Source organism: Monodon monoceros, unplaced genomic scaffold (assembly GCF_005190385.1).
Source record: "Monodon monoceros isolate NGI ecotype Baffin Bay Population unplaced genomic scaffold, NGI_Narwhal_1 Super_Scaffold_12, whole genome shotgun sequence".
Classification (NCBI taxonomy): Eukaryota; Metazoa; Chordata; class Mammalia; order Artiodactyla; family Monodontidae; genus Monodon; species Monodon monoceros.
Window position 1 is genome coordinate 145,403,586 of NW_021703768.1, and position 14,235 is coordinate 145,417,820.

General features: G+C 48.0%; 1 protein-coding gene across 5 annotated transcripts in view; it reads left to right on the forward strand.

The window, feature by feature from the left end:
* Positions 1-14,235, forward strand: part of KCNIP1 (potassium voltage-gated channel interacting protein 1) — a 362,721-nt gene that overhangs the window by 183,930 nt on the left and 164,556 nt on the right. The window contains exon 2 of one of the 5 annotated variants that reach the window (XM_029217093.1): positions 14,188-14,202. The exons of the other annotated variants lie outside the window; for them this stretch is intronic. Coding sequence (XP_029072926.1) covers positions 14,188-14,202 — 15 coding nt within the window. The remainder of the gene's footprint in view (positions 1-14,187; positions 14,203-14,235) is intronic. 5 annotated transcript variants of the gene reach the window in all.

A 14,235-nucleotide genomic window follows, 5' to 3' on the forward strand; every position in this document is an offset into this window, starting at 1 on the left:
AACCTAAAGAAGCTGCAGCATCTTAGAAACCAGGGCTGAGCAGCCCAGCCATCCTTCCCCAAATGGAGATTCACCACCCCTGGCCAGACTCAAGGATGTGAGCTTTATTTTCTTAATCAAGAGAGAAAATTTCTTTGCAGGCACGATTCCCAGCTGGGAATTTCTTTTTATGTTCCATTTAATCCCTTCTGCTGCTGCCAGAGCTTCCTTTGGTTCTATTTATTTCCCGTGTTTGTCATCCTCTCCTTCCCCTTCTCCTCTCCTTTTTCTTGTCCCCCACCCCCTTCCCCAGCACCAGCCAGAGCCCGTGAGAAGGGGAGGGGGAATGCGCTTATCCTGGCTCCGTTTGGGGTGGACTTTTAATCCAGGCATGTTGCTGCGTTGCCAACACCCAGCGCCGAGCGAGCGTTTGCACCAGGTATTTAATTAAACCAGGGATTCCCAGGGGATTTGAGAAACCGACTGGCGGGGGAATGGGCTCTATCTCCACATCTTATTTTGACAAGAGCTGTAATTATCCCTCATCGCTGGCAGGAGAAGCAGAATCGCTTTCCTTCCAGCCCCATCTTCTTAGAACAAGAGTACTCAGGCTCTTCTTTGCTCCAGCAATAAACAATCTGCAGACCTAGTTTCGCCCGTTAGGCTAAGACTGAGCTCAGCCGTTACTTAACGCAGATGTGCCGCTCAGATTGATTGTCAGCAGTGTCGGTGGGGGTGGCTTTGGAGCACCTGATCCTTGCACTAGGGACGCTGCTCCCCAAGGAAGACCTTTGTGGGCAGAAGGATGGAGGTGGGAACCACATCCTCCAAAAGGACACAGGTTACTCCTCCAGGAGCCAACATGTATGGGGCACCTTCTGTGCCTGTCTGATGTTTAACCTTCTCAGCCACCTTTCCCATATTACAGATGGGGAAACTGAGGCTCTGAGAGGCAAAGCCACACTGTCAGCTGCAGTGGCCTCAGGACTTTCCCCAAGGGCCAGCAGGCCCCACAGCTTCTGCTCTTTCTACTTTATGGCACTGTGTCCCAGGGATGCCACCCCCCGCCCCCTGGGCTCTGCCCCAAACAATTCTTGGGTATAGATGCTGGAAACACATCAGTGCACTTAATTCTCAAGAACCCATAAAGCAGGTGTTGTTATCCCCAGTTGACGGATGAGCAAAGTGAGCCTTATCAGGCCACTTTCAGGTCAGACAGCAAATGGTTGGCCTGAAAGTTCATCTAAACCATTGCGCTATAAAACCTCCCTCCATACTGCTTATGTCCCGGGGTCCCCAAACTCTAGAGTTCTTCTTGGAGGATCTAGAAGAAACAGTTTGGGAGTGAGCACGCGGAAAAATGCCTCTGAGCTGCCAGTCTCACGAGATTACTGGAGTCCTGCTCTGTGTGCTGCTCTAGGTGCTTCACTGCCAGGGGGCCCACCCTCTTCAGGTGCTGTCAACCCTTCCCTTCCCTATGGTTGGAGTCTCCTCTCCAGGCCAGGGCAGAGGCGGGGAAGGGCCGGCTGTCAGCGGGGAAGAGGCAGGGGGACGGACGGGGAGGGGAGGAGAGGGGTGGGGCATGAGGCAGATGGGTCCAGAAGCAGGATGGAGCCAGCTGCCCAGCTCTGACAATTTGAAGTGTTTCTTCCGATTGTCTCCTTTCAGCCCCATCTACGGATGGCTCATTTCGTGAGGGAGGCCCTGGGCATTTGTCCCAGAACTTGAGCTGTGATTAGGAAAGGCAGGAACACTTGGGGGTGGGGGGAGGCACCCCTTAATGCACCAGGATATTTCTTGACCCTCATCTTGCAGTCAGCTCCAGCTGCCACATCAGGGAATTCTTGCTGGTCTGCAGCCTGGATTCCAGTTGCTGATGCTGCCTGTTAAAGATTTCCTGGGCTGTCCTGCCTTAGGATTTGTACAGACCTGGGTTTATATCCTAAAGTTTCCATATTCCAGGTGTTGTGACCTTGGACAGGTCCCTCAGCCTCCCTTGAGAGGCAGTGCGATATAGAGGTTAAGCACGTGGACTTCAGAGCCGAGCCTGCCGAGGCTCCAATCCCCACTCTCTGTGCAACCCCCTTGCTAGCTGTGCAACCCTGGCCAAGTGACTCAACACCCCTGGGCCTCTCTTCTGAGCTGTAAAATAAGATTCTACAAGTATCCACCGTGTGGGGTTGTCAAAAGGATGAAGCATATTCATGCATTGAAAGGACTTGGCACATAGGAAGTACTCAAATGTGTTAGCCACTATTAGGGCGTGGTGAATATTTTCTGGAATGAATATGGATAAACTTAAGTCAACAATTTTCTCTCCTGAAAATTGTCCATCGTGAAGCCATCTCAAACAGATGTGGCCTGGAGGAGTGAAAATACGTAGGAGGTTCTGGTACCTCATGCCTTTTTTCCCTACCTCCTCTCTGCTGCCTCCCCCTGGCATTCTTCACGCAGCTCATGCTGTAAGCGTTTCCTGAGGCCCCTTATGTGCCAAGCTTTGCCCCTGGGGTTAGGTCCCCGGCAGTGAACAATGTGGGTCCTGTCCTCTGAGGGACTAACAGTTGCAGGATTGTGATATAGTGCTGGTGGAGATCAGGAAAGGCCACTTTAAGAGTGTAATGTGTGAGCCATATGACCATTATTAGGAAGAGCATTTCGAGGCAGAGGAAACAGCTTGTGCAAAGGCCCTGAGGTGGGAACGTGTGTGAGGAACAGGAAGATGATCAGAGTGGCCAGACTGGAGTGAGGAAGAGAAGATGGGTAGGAATAAGTTTGGAGTCATCGCCAGGGGTCAAATCATAGAGCCACGGTGACAAATTGGGCCTTAATCTGAGTTTTCTAGCACAAAGTTGTTATGAAGTTTAAGTGAGGGGAGAGTGGTAAAGTGCTTGGAACAGCGTCTGGCATATTGGAGCCCTAAATAATAGTCATATTATGGCTTCTCCTGTTTCCACACGCAGCACTGAAGCTTTCTCTTGTCTATTAGCAAACTACAGACGTTCTGGTTTAGGAAAGTGCACTGTACTTAAAGTTACACAGACTTGGGCAACAAGTCTCAGCTCTGTGTGTTTATAAACCCCCTTCAACCCTGGAGTGTTTATAAAATGGCTACATCACATCCCCTGCCCAGGTGGTTGGGACGATGAACCTGAAAGTAAAGCGCCACAGTCAAAGATGCTTATTATTTAAACTGCTCTTGCAATCTAAGATCAGAAGACTGAGGCTGGCTGGGACCTCAGGGGAAGAGTCCCTTTCAGCTGCATCAGACAGGTGGGACACCAAGCTCACCTGTAGAGAAAGGTCAGAGCACACTGGGAGCGGACAGAGTGACTCCATTCAAGGTCATAGGAAGACTCTCAGAGTGACCCTGACAGCTGTCAGAGAAGCTGTCAGCTTGAACAGCCCCTGGGGCTAGTTGGGAATGACCCTGGGTGCTGCCATCCAACCCACCTGTGCATTTCCCTGAAAGAGGCAGCCAAGTTCTGATTCAGGGAATTAAAACCCTAATGGTCTCCAAGTCTATTATTATGTTTTAATGAGCTAGAAAAGCACAAACTGAAATCCTTAAGGGCGTCAGCCGTGACACACAAATCTAATAAAATAAAGTGCTTATAAATCCAAGAGTTGTTTAAAACCCAGAAATTGCAGCTCACCATATGGAGCTATAGCTTGTTAGCCCCTAACAAGCTGAGTGGCTCTGAACCAGTCCTTTCTCTTCCCAGGGCCTCAGTTCCTCCATCCGTAAAATACAAGGATTAAAAAAAAGACAGGGATCCCTGTGTTCTCTTCTATCCCAGACAGGCTTTGATTCTAAGTATTTCTTAGGGAAAGTCTACCCTGGACTATGCAGTATCTTTATTTGACACCTTGTCTGATCTGCTCTTGAGAATCTTCTTCCCAATCCCGTCTTAAACATCACTCCTCAAGGTAGCATCCATCATCACCCTAGACAGAATCACCTCCTCTCTATTAAACTAAACTCCCTTTGCAAATTTGTTAGAAGTAAAGATAAAATGCATTGTCTTCAAAATTCTACTCCTGTAGCCCCAAAGGGCTAATATTGTTTATATTACTCTGATTCAAGCTATCACAATAAACCCGCAGTTAGTTATTTGCGTATATGTCCAATTATCTACAAAGCAGCAAATATATTATTCATTTTTGGCTCCCTCCCCAGTACCTAGCACAGGAACTATTTACAACATAGTAAATAGTTCCCCAAACTTTATAACATTACACCTTATCCGTCTACTGCTTGGGATGGCCCTCCCCCACCTTGGCCTTGAGGCAGGCTCCTATTCATCCTTCAAAGTCCAACCTCCAAATCCCCTCCTCTGTTAAACTTTTTCTCCTTTGGCTAAGTGAGTCTTACTTTGGGCTCCTTCATATCTATACGCCTTCTGTCGTCAGGGGGCACTGCATGCTGCCAGGGTCTGTTTACTGTCTGTTTGCCCTCCTCTAGGCTGGGGCTCCTTGAAGAAGCAACTCTGGACATTTCTCCTCTGCATCCATCCCCAGTGTTCTTGGCCAGGATCTGTGAGGGCCTTGGTGCAAGTTAGCGAAACTGAACTTAATTGCCAGACAATGGTGGGGCTATTAAACAGATGTGTCAGAGCTCTGACACATAAACCCAGACAGATGCCCACAACCCAGCAAGCCCCCAAAGCTGTAGGCTCCTCAGCCCGAGCCCTAGAGAGCATCTTGATTGCCATTCCAGCCTCTGACCACCTTTCCTACTCTCCCAGTTCCCTCCTGCTTTTCCCTCATCCGTGTAAATAAGGCTGACAGTATTTCCAAGGGAACATTCAGCTACTTGGTCACTGTTGTGTTTCTGAAGTTGGGAAAGTAGGGCTTTCATAGGTAATGCTCAGTAGTAAGCTTTGCAACATAGGCATGCGTTATATACTATGTTCATTTCCTGTAAATCAACTGCTTTGTAAAGAGAAGGTTTATGTGACAACATTTTTAAATTGATAAAGCTTATGCTCAGCGTAACACAGGTTCCAGAAGTTTCCTAAAGTCCTCCTGTGGAGCCCACACTGGGCAGCAGCAACAGGAAGAGCCAAGTTCTCAGGGTAATAAGCTCGCTGTGGGGCAGGCAGAGCTCATAAGCTAACCCTTCACCGCCCTCCAGTTCTCCCTCGCCACTTCTGGGTTTCCAGCCGGAAGCCCCACGAGGGAATTCTCTGTGCTCTTCCCCATGACCCGACCCTACGAGCTGTGCACGCCCCGGTACTTATTACTCCCAGTCTGGATCTGGGCTAAAAGCATGGGTCAGGCTTCAGATCTGATCAGGGACAGAACCAGAGTGTCTGGACAGGTGTGCTGCCTCGTGGCAAAAGCCTTGGAAAAGATGAGACCTGGGTCTTAGGCTTAATTCTGCCTATGACCTTGGGTGTCTCACCCTGTGACCTTGGGCCTCAGTTCTCAGCTGCCCCACGGGGGCAGTGAGACTTCCATGTCACACAACAGTGTTGTGAGTTCTCTGACCCTCTCCCTCTCAGGATCACCTCACGTTTACCAGTATTTCTGTCTCCCCCTACCCTTCCCCTGTGGATTAGGGTGGTCCGAACTTGGGAAGGGGACAGGCAGCTTGTGGGTATCCCAGAGATTTGAGTTTCCAGGACTCTCTAGTAAGAATCATTTTCATTTGCAGGTCATTGCTTCTCAGTCACTGTCTTTCTTTCTTTAAATCATTTTTTCCTTTATGTAAATTGAGGTATAGTTGATTTACAATATTGTGTTAGTTTCAGGTGTACAGCAAAGTGATTCAGTTTTATATATATATATATATATTTCAGATTATATTCCATTATAGATTATTGCAAGATATTGAATATTGTTCCCTGTGTTAAATACAGTAAATCCTTGTTGCTTATCTATTTTATTTATAGTAGTTTGTATCTGTTAATCTCATACTCCCAATGTACCCCTCTCCCCCTCCCTTTCCCCTTTGGTAACCATAAGTTTGTTTTCTATGTCTGTGCGTTTGTTTCTGTTTTGTATGTAGATCCATTTGTATTATTTTTTAGATTCCACATATAAGTTATATCATATGATATTTGTCTTTCTCTGTCTGACTTACTCACTTAATATGATAGGTCCATCCACGTTGCTGCAAATGGCAGTATTTCGTTCCTTTTTATGGCTGAGTAATATTTCACTGAATACTGCATATACATACATACATTGTATGCCACATATATACCACATCTTCTTAAATCAGTCACCTGTGGATAGGCTTTTGGGTTGTTTCCGTGTCTTGGCTATTATAAACAGACAGTCGCTGTCTCTTTTTCTCCGTCTCTGTTAGTTTCCCTGTCCTTCTCTATGAATCTTTGTGTCTTTTTCTATCTCTGTCTGCCTTTCTCTTTGTCTGTCTCTTGCTGTCCTATACTATCTCTTCATCCTGTCCCCCACCCCCTTCCAGTCCCTAATGTCTTTCTCTCTGGGTTTTCTGCTGCATATTTCTTCCTCTCCACCTCCTTCTACCTCTCACCTATCTCCCATCCTCTCCCTTGCTCTCCCTGCTTCTCCCTCTGTACAGGTCTCTCTCTATTTCTCTCTCTAACAGTCCATCCTTCTCATAAGAAGAGGTCCCCTTTGGGGCCCAGCAGCCAGGCCAAGCATCCTACATGCGATGGACATACCTGCTGTCCAGGTCCTGACCTGAGTGTAGCATCTGCCCTGGGTTTGTTTCCACTTACAAAGGGCATCTGTAATTAATGTGGGCAGTGGTTAAGGAGGCAGAGATGTGTTTATGCTCCTCTTGGGCTGCAGTGAAACACCCGTAACATTTAATGTGGTACACTGACATTTAAATGTCAATTAAAAAGTCCCCGTTCTGCTTGGCTGGCCCCTAGATCCTCAGATGAATGTTGCCGTCCCGCCTGCCTCGCCAGCCCCGCTGAGGGCCACTGGCATGTAGATGACATGGCAGCCACAGTGACCGTGACAGTAGGGGTGGGCAGAGTCTGAACGGGCTGAGAGCATTCCAGGCGTGGAAGACAGCGTGACAAGAGGCAGGGAGGGAGTTGGTGCTTGGCTGGAACAGGAACATGCAGCAAGTTAGCTGGAGTGAGTGTATGAAGGGGATACATGGGAAGCAAGACTAGAGGCAGCGCCTTGCCTGCTTCCCCTCTTGTCCCTGTCCCTTCAGGGCATTGCCTAAAGCTCATCTGTTACTTATCACTTAGGTGCAAAGTCTGCCTCTGATCACCCTCCACTAGACTGAGAGCATCTTAAGGCCCCGGTCCGTGTCTCATTCACCTCTCCACCGCCCGTGATGCTTAGTGCACACAGTGCCTGGCACACAGTAGGTACACAGGAGTGGTCCATTCAGTTTCATGCAATACTTATATCCTGAGTTCCCACTATGTAGCAGGACTTATCCTAGGAACTGAGGTTACAAAAATGATTAAGACTCAGACTTAACCTCAAAGGCTGTATTATGTTTTGAAAGGCAAACAGAAAAGGCAAATGCTAAGACAAATGGAAGCAAAGAGAAGAGGCAGCTGGCCCAGCAAGGATGACAGGGAAGGCTTCCTGGGGGAGCTCAAATGCAGCTGAGACCCAAAGAACAAATATGTGTTTGCCAGGCAGATAAGAGGCGGGGGGGTGGGGGTGGGGGTGGGATTCTAGGCAGCGGGCCCAGCACGCGTGCGGAGGGAGAGGTGAGCCCAGGAGTGTTCAGTGACAAGGATTAAGGAGTAGACAGCAACAGGACACAAAGCTTCACTGTGAAATCCATGCCCAGGGACCACGTGACTGTACCTGAGCTCTGTGAGGGCAGGGACCTTGGCTGCCTTGTTCACAGCTGTTCCCAAGAGGCAAGAAGAGTGCCTGACACACTGCACACATTTGATAAACATGTGCTGGATGAATAAATAAATGCTGTCTTCTCTGGCCTCTCTTCCCTTGTCCAGTTCCCAAAGCCCAGTGGGTCCCTGCAAGTGCATTTATTTTGCAAGAGCCTTTCTCAAAGCCTGGCACCCTGTGGGTACCCCATCCCTTCATTCCCTGCATGTCATCTCCCAGCCCCTGAGCTACCGTGTCTGAGAACGACATGCTCTATTTTCTCATGAAAGTCTGTTCAACAAGAGGCAAATTTTCATCTAAAGTTTCCTGGAATTGTCGTACAGAGAAATCTGTCTTCCTGAGCCCAGGGCTCTAAGCTGCAGCTGAAGAATGAAACACAGCAAGTGGAACATCTGCCCAGAATGGGGTTCAGGCCCTGGAATAACACATGGGACCAGGTCTAGTCCTGTGACCCCTTGCGGTCCCTGGTCCTAACGCAAGTGTTCATTTTCCCCTCCACTCTGGGAAGGGAGCCCAGGGCCAGGGCACCAAGTTTCTAGACTGTCGGTTTGCTACCCAGAGCCGTTTTTCACTCCCCGCTCACAACCCTCCACACCCAGATCTAGTTCCCCCCATAATCTGCCTTTTCAGTCTTGGGTACTACAGTACTGGAAACTCCCTAGGAGAGCCTGTAAAACCCAGAGCTTCCCCATCCTCCATCCATCAACCTATCATTTACTCATCCTCACTCTTGGTTAGAAGCCTCCCCAGAGTGCAGGGTCCTATCTTGCCTATTGATTTGGCAGGTGTAGCTCCTCTCCAGCTTGGCTGGGGCACAGTTTACACTCCCCGACCATGCAGCCACAGTGGTGAAAGGAATGAATCTAGTGATTGCGCTGGCTTTGGTTCAATCAGTTGCTCGGTTTCCTGGAATTACATCCCAGTGGCTGCTATTGACGGAACTGTATGGAGTGGTACCCGGAGCCTGCTGGACACAGGTTCATGGTCCTAAATTCAATTTGCTGATATCACGTGCCCATGCACAGGGCTTCCTTACCTGTCCTTCCCCCAACACCTCACACTCTGGCCTGAGTTTTCTGAGGCAAGGGGATCTGTGCTAAATATTTGGTGTAAGCGATGCAGTAAAAGTCTTCCTTTGTCTCCCTCTTTCTTATATCTTACCTGTAGAGGAATGGGAAGGTATACTATATAGTTTAGAAGTGGAGGTTTTATGATGTTGGACATATTCAGGTAGGCTCCAATCCCAACACATCCCTGCTCTCAAACATTGTTCTTACACACACACACACACACACACACACAATCCCCCACGACCCTCAGTCCTTCTTCCTCCTTTGCCATGTCACAGCACATTGTGAACACATCACACAAGAAAGGTCTTCTGAATCTTCGACAGGAGTTGTCATCAGATAGAGGAGCCCACACACCAGAGGTACACAAATGTTCATCAGAGATGCAGGAAGAAACCATTGAGCTTCTATTGACAATTTTTTTTTATCATGTCTAATTTCTGTAATTATGCATCTTTGCTAAGTACATTGCTTATTAGCTCAGTAGCCGGCGCTAATAATATATTAACTATACTCATGTTCTGGGGGAGTTCAAAAAGTGTAGCTCCATATTTTTCTTATAATCATATTCTCTCACCCCTGCTCATATGTCCTTCAAATTTCCCTAAGGGTCCTGGAGGGTAAGTTGAGAGTAACACTTATTTGAACAGCGTCTTTCCTATGATACTTCATTTGGTCTTCCCAGTGATCAACGGTGTTGGTGGCAGGAGGAAAGGCTGGGGTGGCATGGTGGTGGTGGTGGTGGTGGAGGAGGAGGAGCTGACCATGGTCCTGAATTAGCATTGCCTCTACGGTGAATTGCTAGGGGGCACCAATAAAAATTCAGATTCCTGCATTCTCCCTACCCTCTCAAGACCTACTGAACGACACTCTCTTCGGAGATGTAGCCTACGAATCTGTATCTTTAAAAGCACCTCAAATAATTGCCCAACCAGACATGGGCACCACTGGGCTAGGACATGGTGTCACTCTTCACCACAGGAGGCAAGAGAGTCTTGGCCAACCTCACCCAGAAGCTTGCATGTGGTTTATCATTATTTTCTATTTTTATGAGACTTTTTCCTCTTCGTGCTCTTGCAGAACAAACAGACTATTTATATTGCTGATGTCGCATCCCTTTGAAAAACGTGTCAGGTTTCATTCATTCATCCAACAAACGTTTTCACCAGTTACATTTATCATTTTATTTTCACCTGACAGATACAGAAACTGAGGCCCAGAGAGACCAAGGGATTTGTTTCTTACTTAGCTTGTAAGAAATAGATTCAGAAACTTAACCCAAGTTACCTGGCCCCAAATCCTATGCCCTTTTAATTTTTATTTCAGGACATTTTAATGAAATGGCCACAAGACCAGAGCTCTGCCTGTGCAATGTATTGTACCCCTCGGCCCTTCTTTCTCTCCCCCTCTCGCCCCCCACCCCCAAGTGCAGGCTGCAGAGGAGATTAACATTCAGGGCACGTTCTTTTCCCTTCTGATCCCACAGAGGGAACACAGCCTCTGCCTGCCAATTAGTGATGTTCAGATCTTTATTAGAGATGGGGACAGCACGTTCCAGTTATGCAAACACCCTTGTCTGAGAGCAGCCATGGGCCAGTACACTGGCCCCATCTCTTCCCACAGAGTCACCATGGAGGTGACTTGGTACCCCCAGTGCTGCTTTAATCAATGGTTCAATCAATAACTATTTATTCGACCTTGTCCAAGGTGCCGCAGGAAGCATGGGGGACACGTAATACCTCTGCCTAAAAGAACCTAGAGCCCCGTGGAGAGTGGGACCAGGTAGAGGGAAGAACTTAAAAGGCCCTCTGCTCTTTTTGAAACAATTAACAGTTTCTATTTATTACCCCCCAAAAATAGGTAAAGAAAGGAATTAACATTTGATAAGTACCCACTGTGTGCACTGTTAGGCAATTTATTTATTTATTTTTAAAAATATATATATATATATTTATTTATTTATCTTTGGTTGCGTTGGGTCTTTGTTGCTGGGCATGGGATTTCTCTAGTTGCAGCGAGCGGGGACTGCTCTTCGTTGCAATGCGCGGGCTTCTCATCGCAGTGGCATCTCTTGTTGCGGAGCACGGGCTCTTGGCGTGCGGATTTCAATAGTTGTGGCACGTGGACTCAGTAGTTGTGGCTCGCGGGCTCTAGAGCGAAGGCTAAGTAGTTGTGGCACACGGGCTTAGTTGCTCCGTGGCATGTGGGATCTTCCCGGACCAGGGCCCGAACCTGTGTCCCCTGCGTTGGCAGGCGGATTCTTAACCACTGCGCCACCAGGGAAGCCCTAGGCACTTTATATATGTCATCTCATTCAAATCCATTAATTTTATAATGAGAAACAATGTGCTTTATTTTTCAAAGCATGTGCTTTAAGTTGGAACAACTAGGATTGTAATCCTGGCCCTGCCACTTTCTCCCTAGGAGACTTTGTGACCTCAAATTCTTCATCCACAAAATGGGAGGAAATAATACCTGTCTCCTAGGATTGTTGGGAGGAGTAACTAGGTAGTGTATTTAAGTCCAATGCCTCATCTCCACATGACACAGAAAATGAGAAAAATGCAAAACATAAACCAGGAGGAGGGGGAAAACGAAGAATCAGGCAGAAGGAAACTATGGCATGGAGTACGGAGAACAGAAAGTCTGTGGCAAGCAGCCAGATATTCAGAAAAAGAATCTGATTCAGGATTCTGGAGGTCAGGAGTCTGTAGCCTGGGAGGTGGTAATAGTTGTTACCTAGGAGAGCTGGAAACAGAAATGCATCAGGTCCAGCTGTGGAAGAGAATGGAATACAGGTCAGTGTCTGAAGTGCAGGGGTAGGCACATGGGTGAGACACTGTGATTCTCAACATAAAGGGATTTTGCCGCTGAGAATGTTTGAGAGTTTCTGGAAGTATGTTTGATTGGCACAACTAGAGGAAGGTGTTACTGGTCTCTAGAGAGTAGAGAGCAGGTGTGCTGCTAAACATCCTACAACGAACAGGAAAGCCCCCTCACAACAGAGAGTTATACAGTCCCAAGTGCCTCAAGTGTCACTGTGGACACACCCGGTCTAGGGGATGAGTTAGAGTGGGAGACAGGAAGTGAAGGAGCTGAAGATGAGACCAAACATCAGATGGAAAGTCAGGAGGAAAAGAGGTCAGACCAAGGGTGAAGAGTTAAGAGGACAAAAGGAGGTGAGGTGATGAATCAGATTAGGGTCTCATATGGGTCAGGCAGCAAGTCCGGGATGGAAATGGGCTTCAGAGCTCAGACAGAAGGTCAGGATCGAATCACTGAAGAAGTAAAGATTAAGAAGCAATGAGGAAGACAGTTGAGGCCAGAGCCAGGAAGAAAGGGGGCTGGCCGGGCCATCCTGGTTGGAGTTTGGATGGAGAGTAAGCACGGTGGATACGGGTCAAGGTGATGATGCCCTGGCCAGAAGCTTGAACAAAGCCAAGGAGCCAGCAATGGACTATGGGGTCTCAACAAGGGTCAGGGGCCCCAAGAGTCCAGGCAGGTCGCTGGTTGGAGGTGAGTTAGTGGCTGAGAGGAGGAGTAGCAGGGAGAGCCCCGAGGGGGATGAAGATGCCACCAATGCTGGGAGTATTGGTAATGCTCTCAGGAGAGCAGAGACCTGACCAAGAATCTCCAAGCAGAAAAATGGAAACCAGGTAGAAAACCTGACTATGGAGGCAGCTGCTCACTGCACATCTCCTGTCCTGGCCCTAGAAACACCCCCACTGCAGGCAGAGTCTCAATGAAGAGCTGCCCTGGGTCCAGGCTACATCCTCAGCAAAGGGTGGGGTTTGTAGCCATAGTCTGGGCAGCCCTAGTGTGTAGAGCATGGCTAAGAAGTCAGACGCCTGCAGCTCTGAATCCCTGCTCTGCCACCTTCTACGTGTGTGACCTTTGCCTCTGAAGCTCAGTTTCCTGATTTATAACATGGGAACAATACAGGAGATTATCCATGTGAACTGCCTGAACTGTAGAGGACTTTGTGGCTTTTATTACCACCGGAACATAGTGCCCTCATTGGTGTTTCTGAACACTTTGGTGCATATCTATTGCGGATTATTCATCCATTCAACAAACACTTCCTCGTTATCTAGTATGTCCCAAACACGTGCTGACTGCTAAAATGACCTGGAGGAACAGAGATTGATTTCGGTTCTGTGTTTACTGCACTCCCGAGGTTGAAAGAGATCTTAAAGTTCATAAACTGTCTCCTAGGCTTAAGTACCCTCTACGACATCCCCCATATGTGCGCAGCCTTGGCTCACACACTTCTAGCGGTGGCCGGCTCGCATCTCCTTTCACAGGCTGCTCTATGAGAACATTCATACCTGTGTTGAGCTGAAATCTTCTTGGTCCTGGCTCTTTCTCTGAAACTGCCTAGACTTGTTTATTCCCTCTCCCACATTGCATCCCATTCAGAATTCTCAATGGCTAACGTACTCTGTCAGACAGGATGGATTTTAGGTCCTCCACCACTGATTGACTCTCCCCAGAATGGGCCCACGTGTATCTCTGCCCTCTCCAAGTGGAAAGCAGACAATGGCTGTAACCCTGGGACCCTTCCCTCAACAGACATAGCCTCCAGGGGGCTCAGGGTGACCTCAGAAAGACAGAGACATAGCTCTTTCCCAGTAATCTGAAACATTCTCTTACCTTCCCAAGATCAGGAGAACAAAGCGACTTCTCGAGCTCTCTCTTAAGGAGTCCATTCGCAGTTTGTTTGAGCTCCACATAATTGGCCCCAGATGCACAGCAGAGGAAAGACATTCGCTGACTAGCTTTTCTAGAACCATGAACTCTTTGACACTGTTGGTGGACATTCTGTGACCCTCCCAGACCTTGCTTTGGGAAGCCTCATGCTGTCTTTTCCACGCCGGAGGGCAGTCCAGATTCCTACTGGGGTTATTTGAATAAACTTCCCAACACCTCTGAGCCTCAGTTTCCTCATCCGTCAAATAAAGATAATAATACTACTTAACTCGTCAGGTTTTTGTGCATAACAAGATAACAGGTGAGGAAAAGAGATAGAACAGTGCCCGGCACTTAAAGTGCTCAACCCCGTGCTAAGCTTTGTTAGGGTTATTTGAATCAAGACAGGGAAGCTGTCCTAGGTGACCTGACATTCCAGCAGAGTCATCAAGAGAGGCTAGGAGCTGCAGGAACAGAAATAGCAAAACATTCAGGCATTGATATCTGACCACTGGAGTTGTTCTCTCCAAAGAAAACTGACTGTCATGCTTATGGATGGGGACAGGAGAGAGATCTAAAGTCTCCTGCTTTTCTGCAGCATTTCCCTGTTTCTGCTCTGACGTTCTACAAGGCTGTACTTGGTGGAGTATGGGGTCCGATCGACCCAATGTGGATTTCA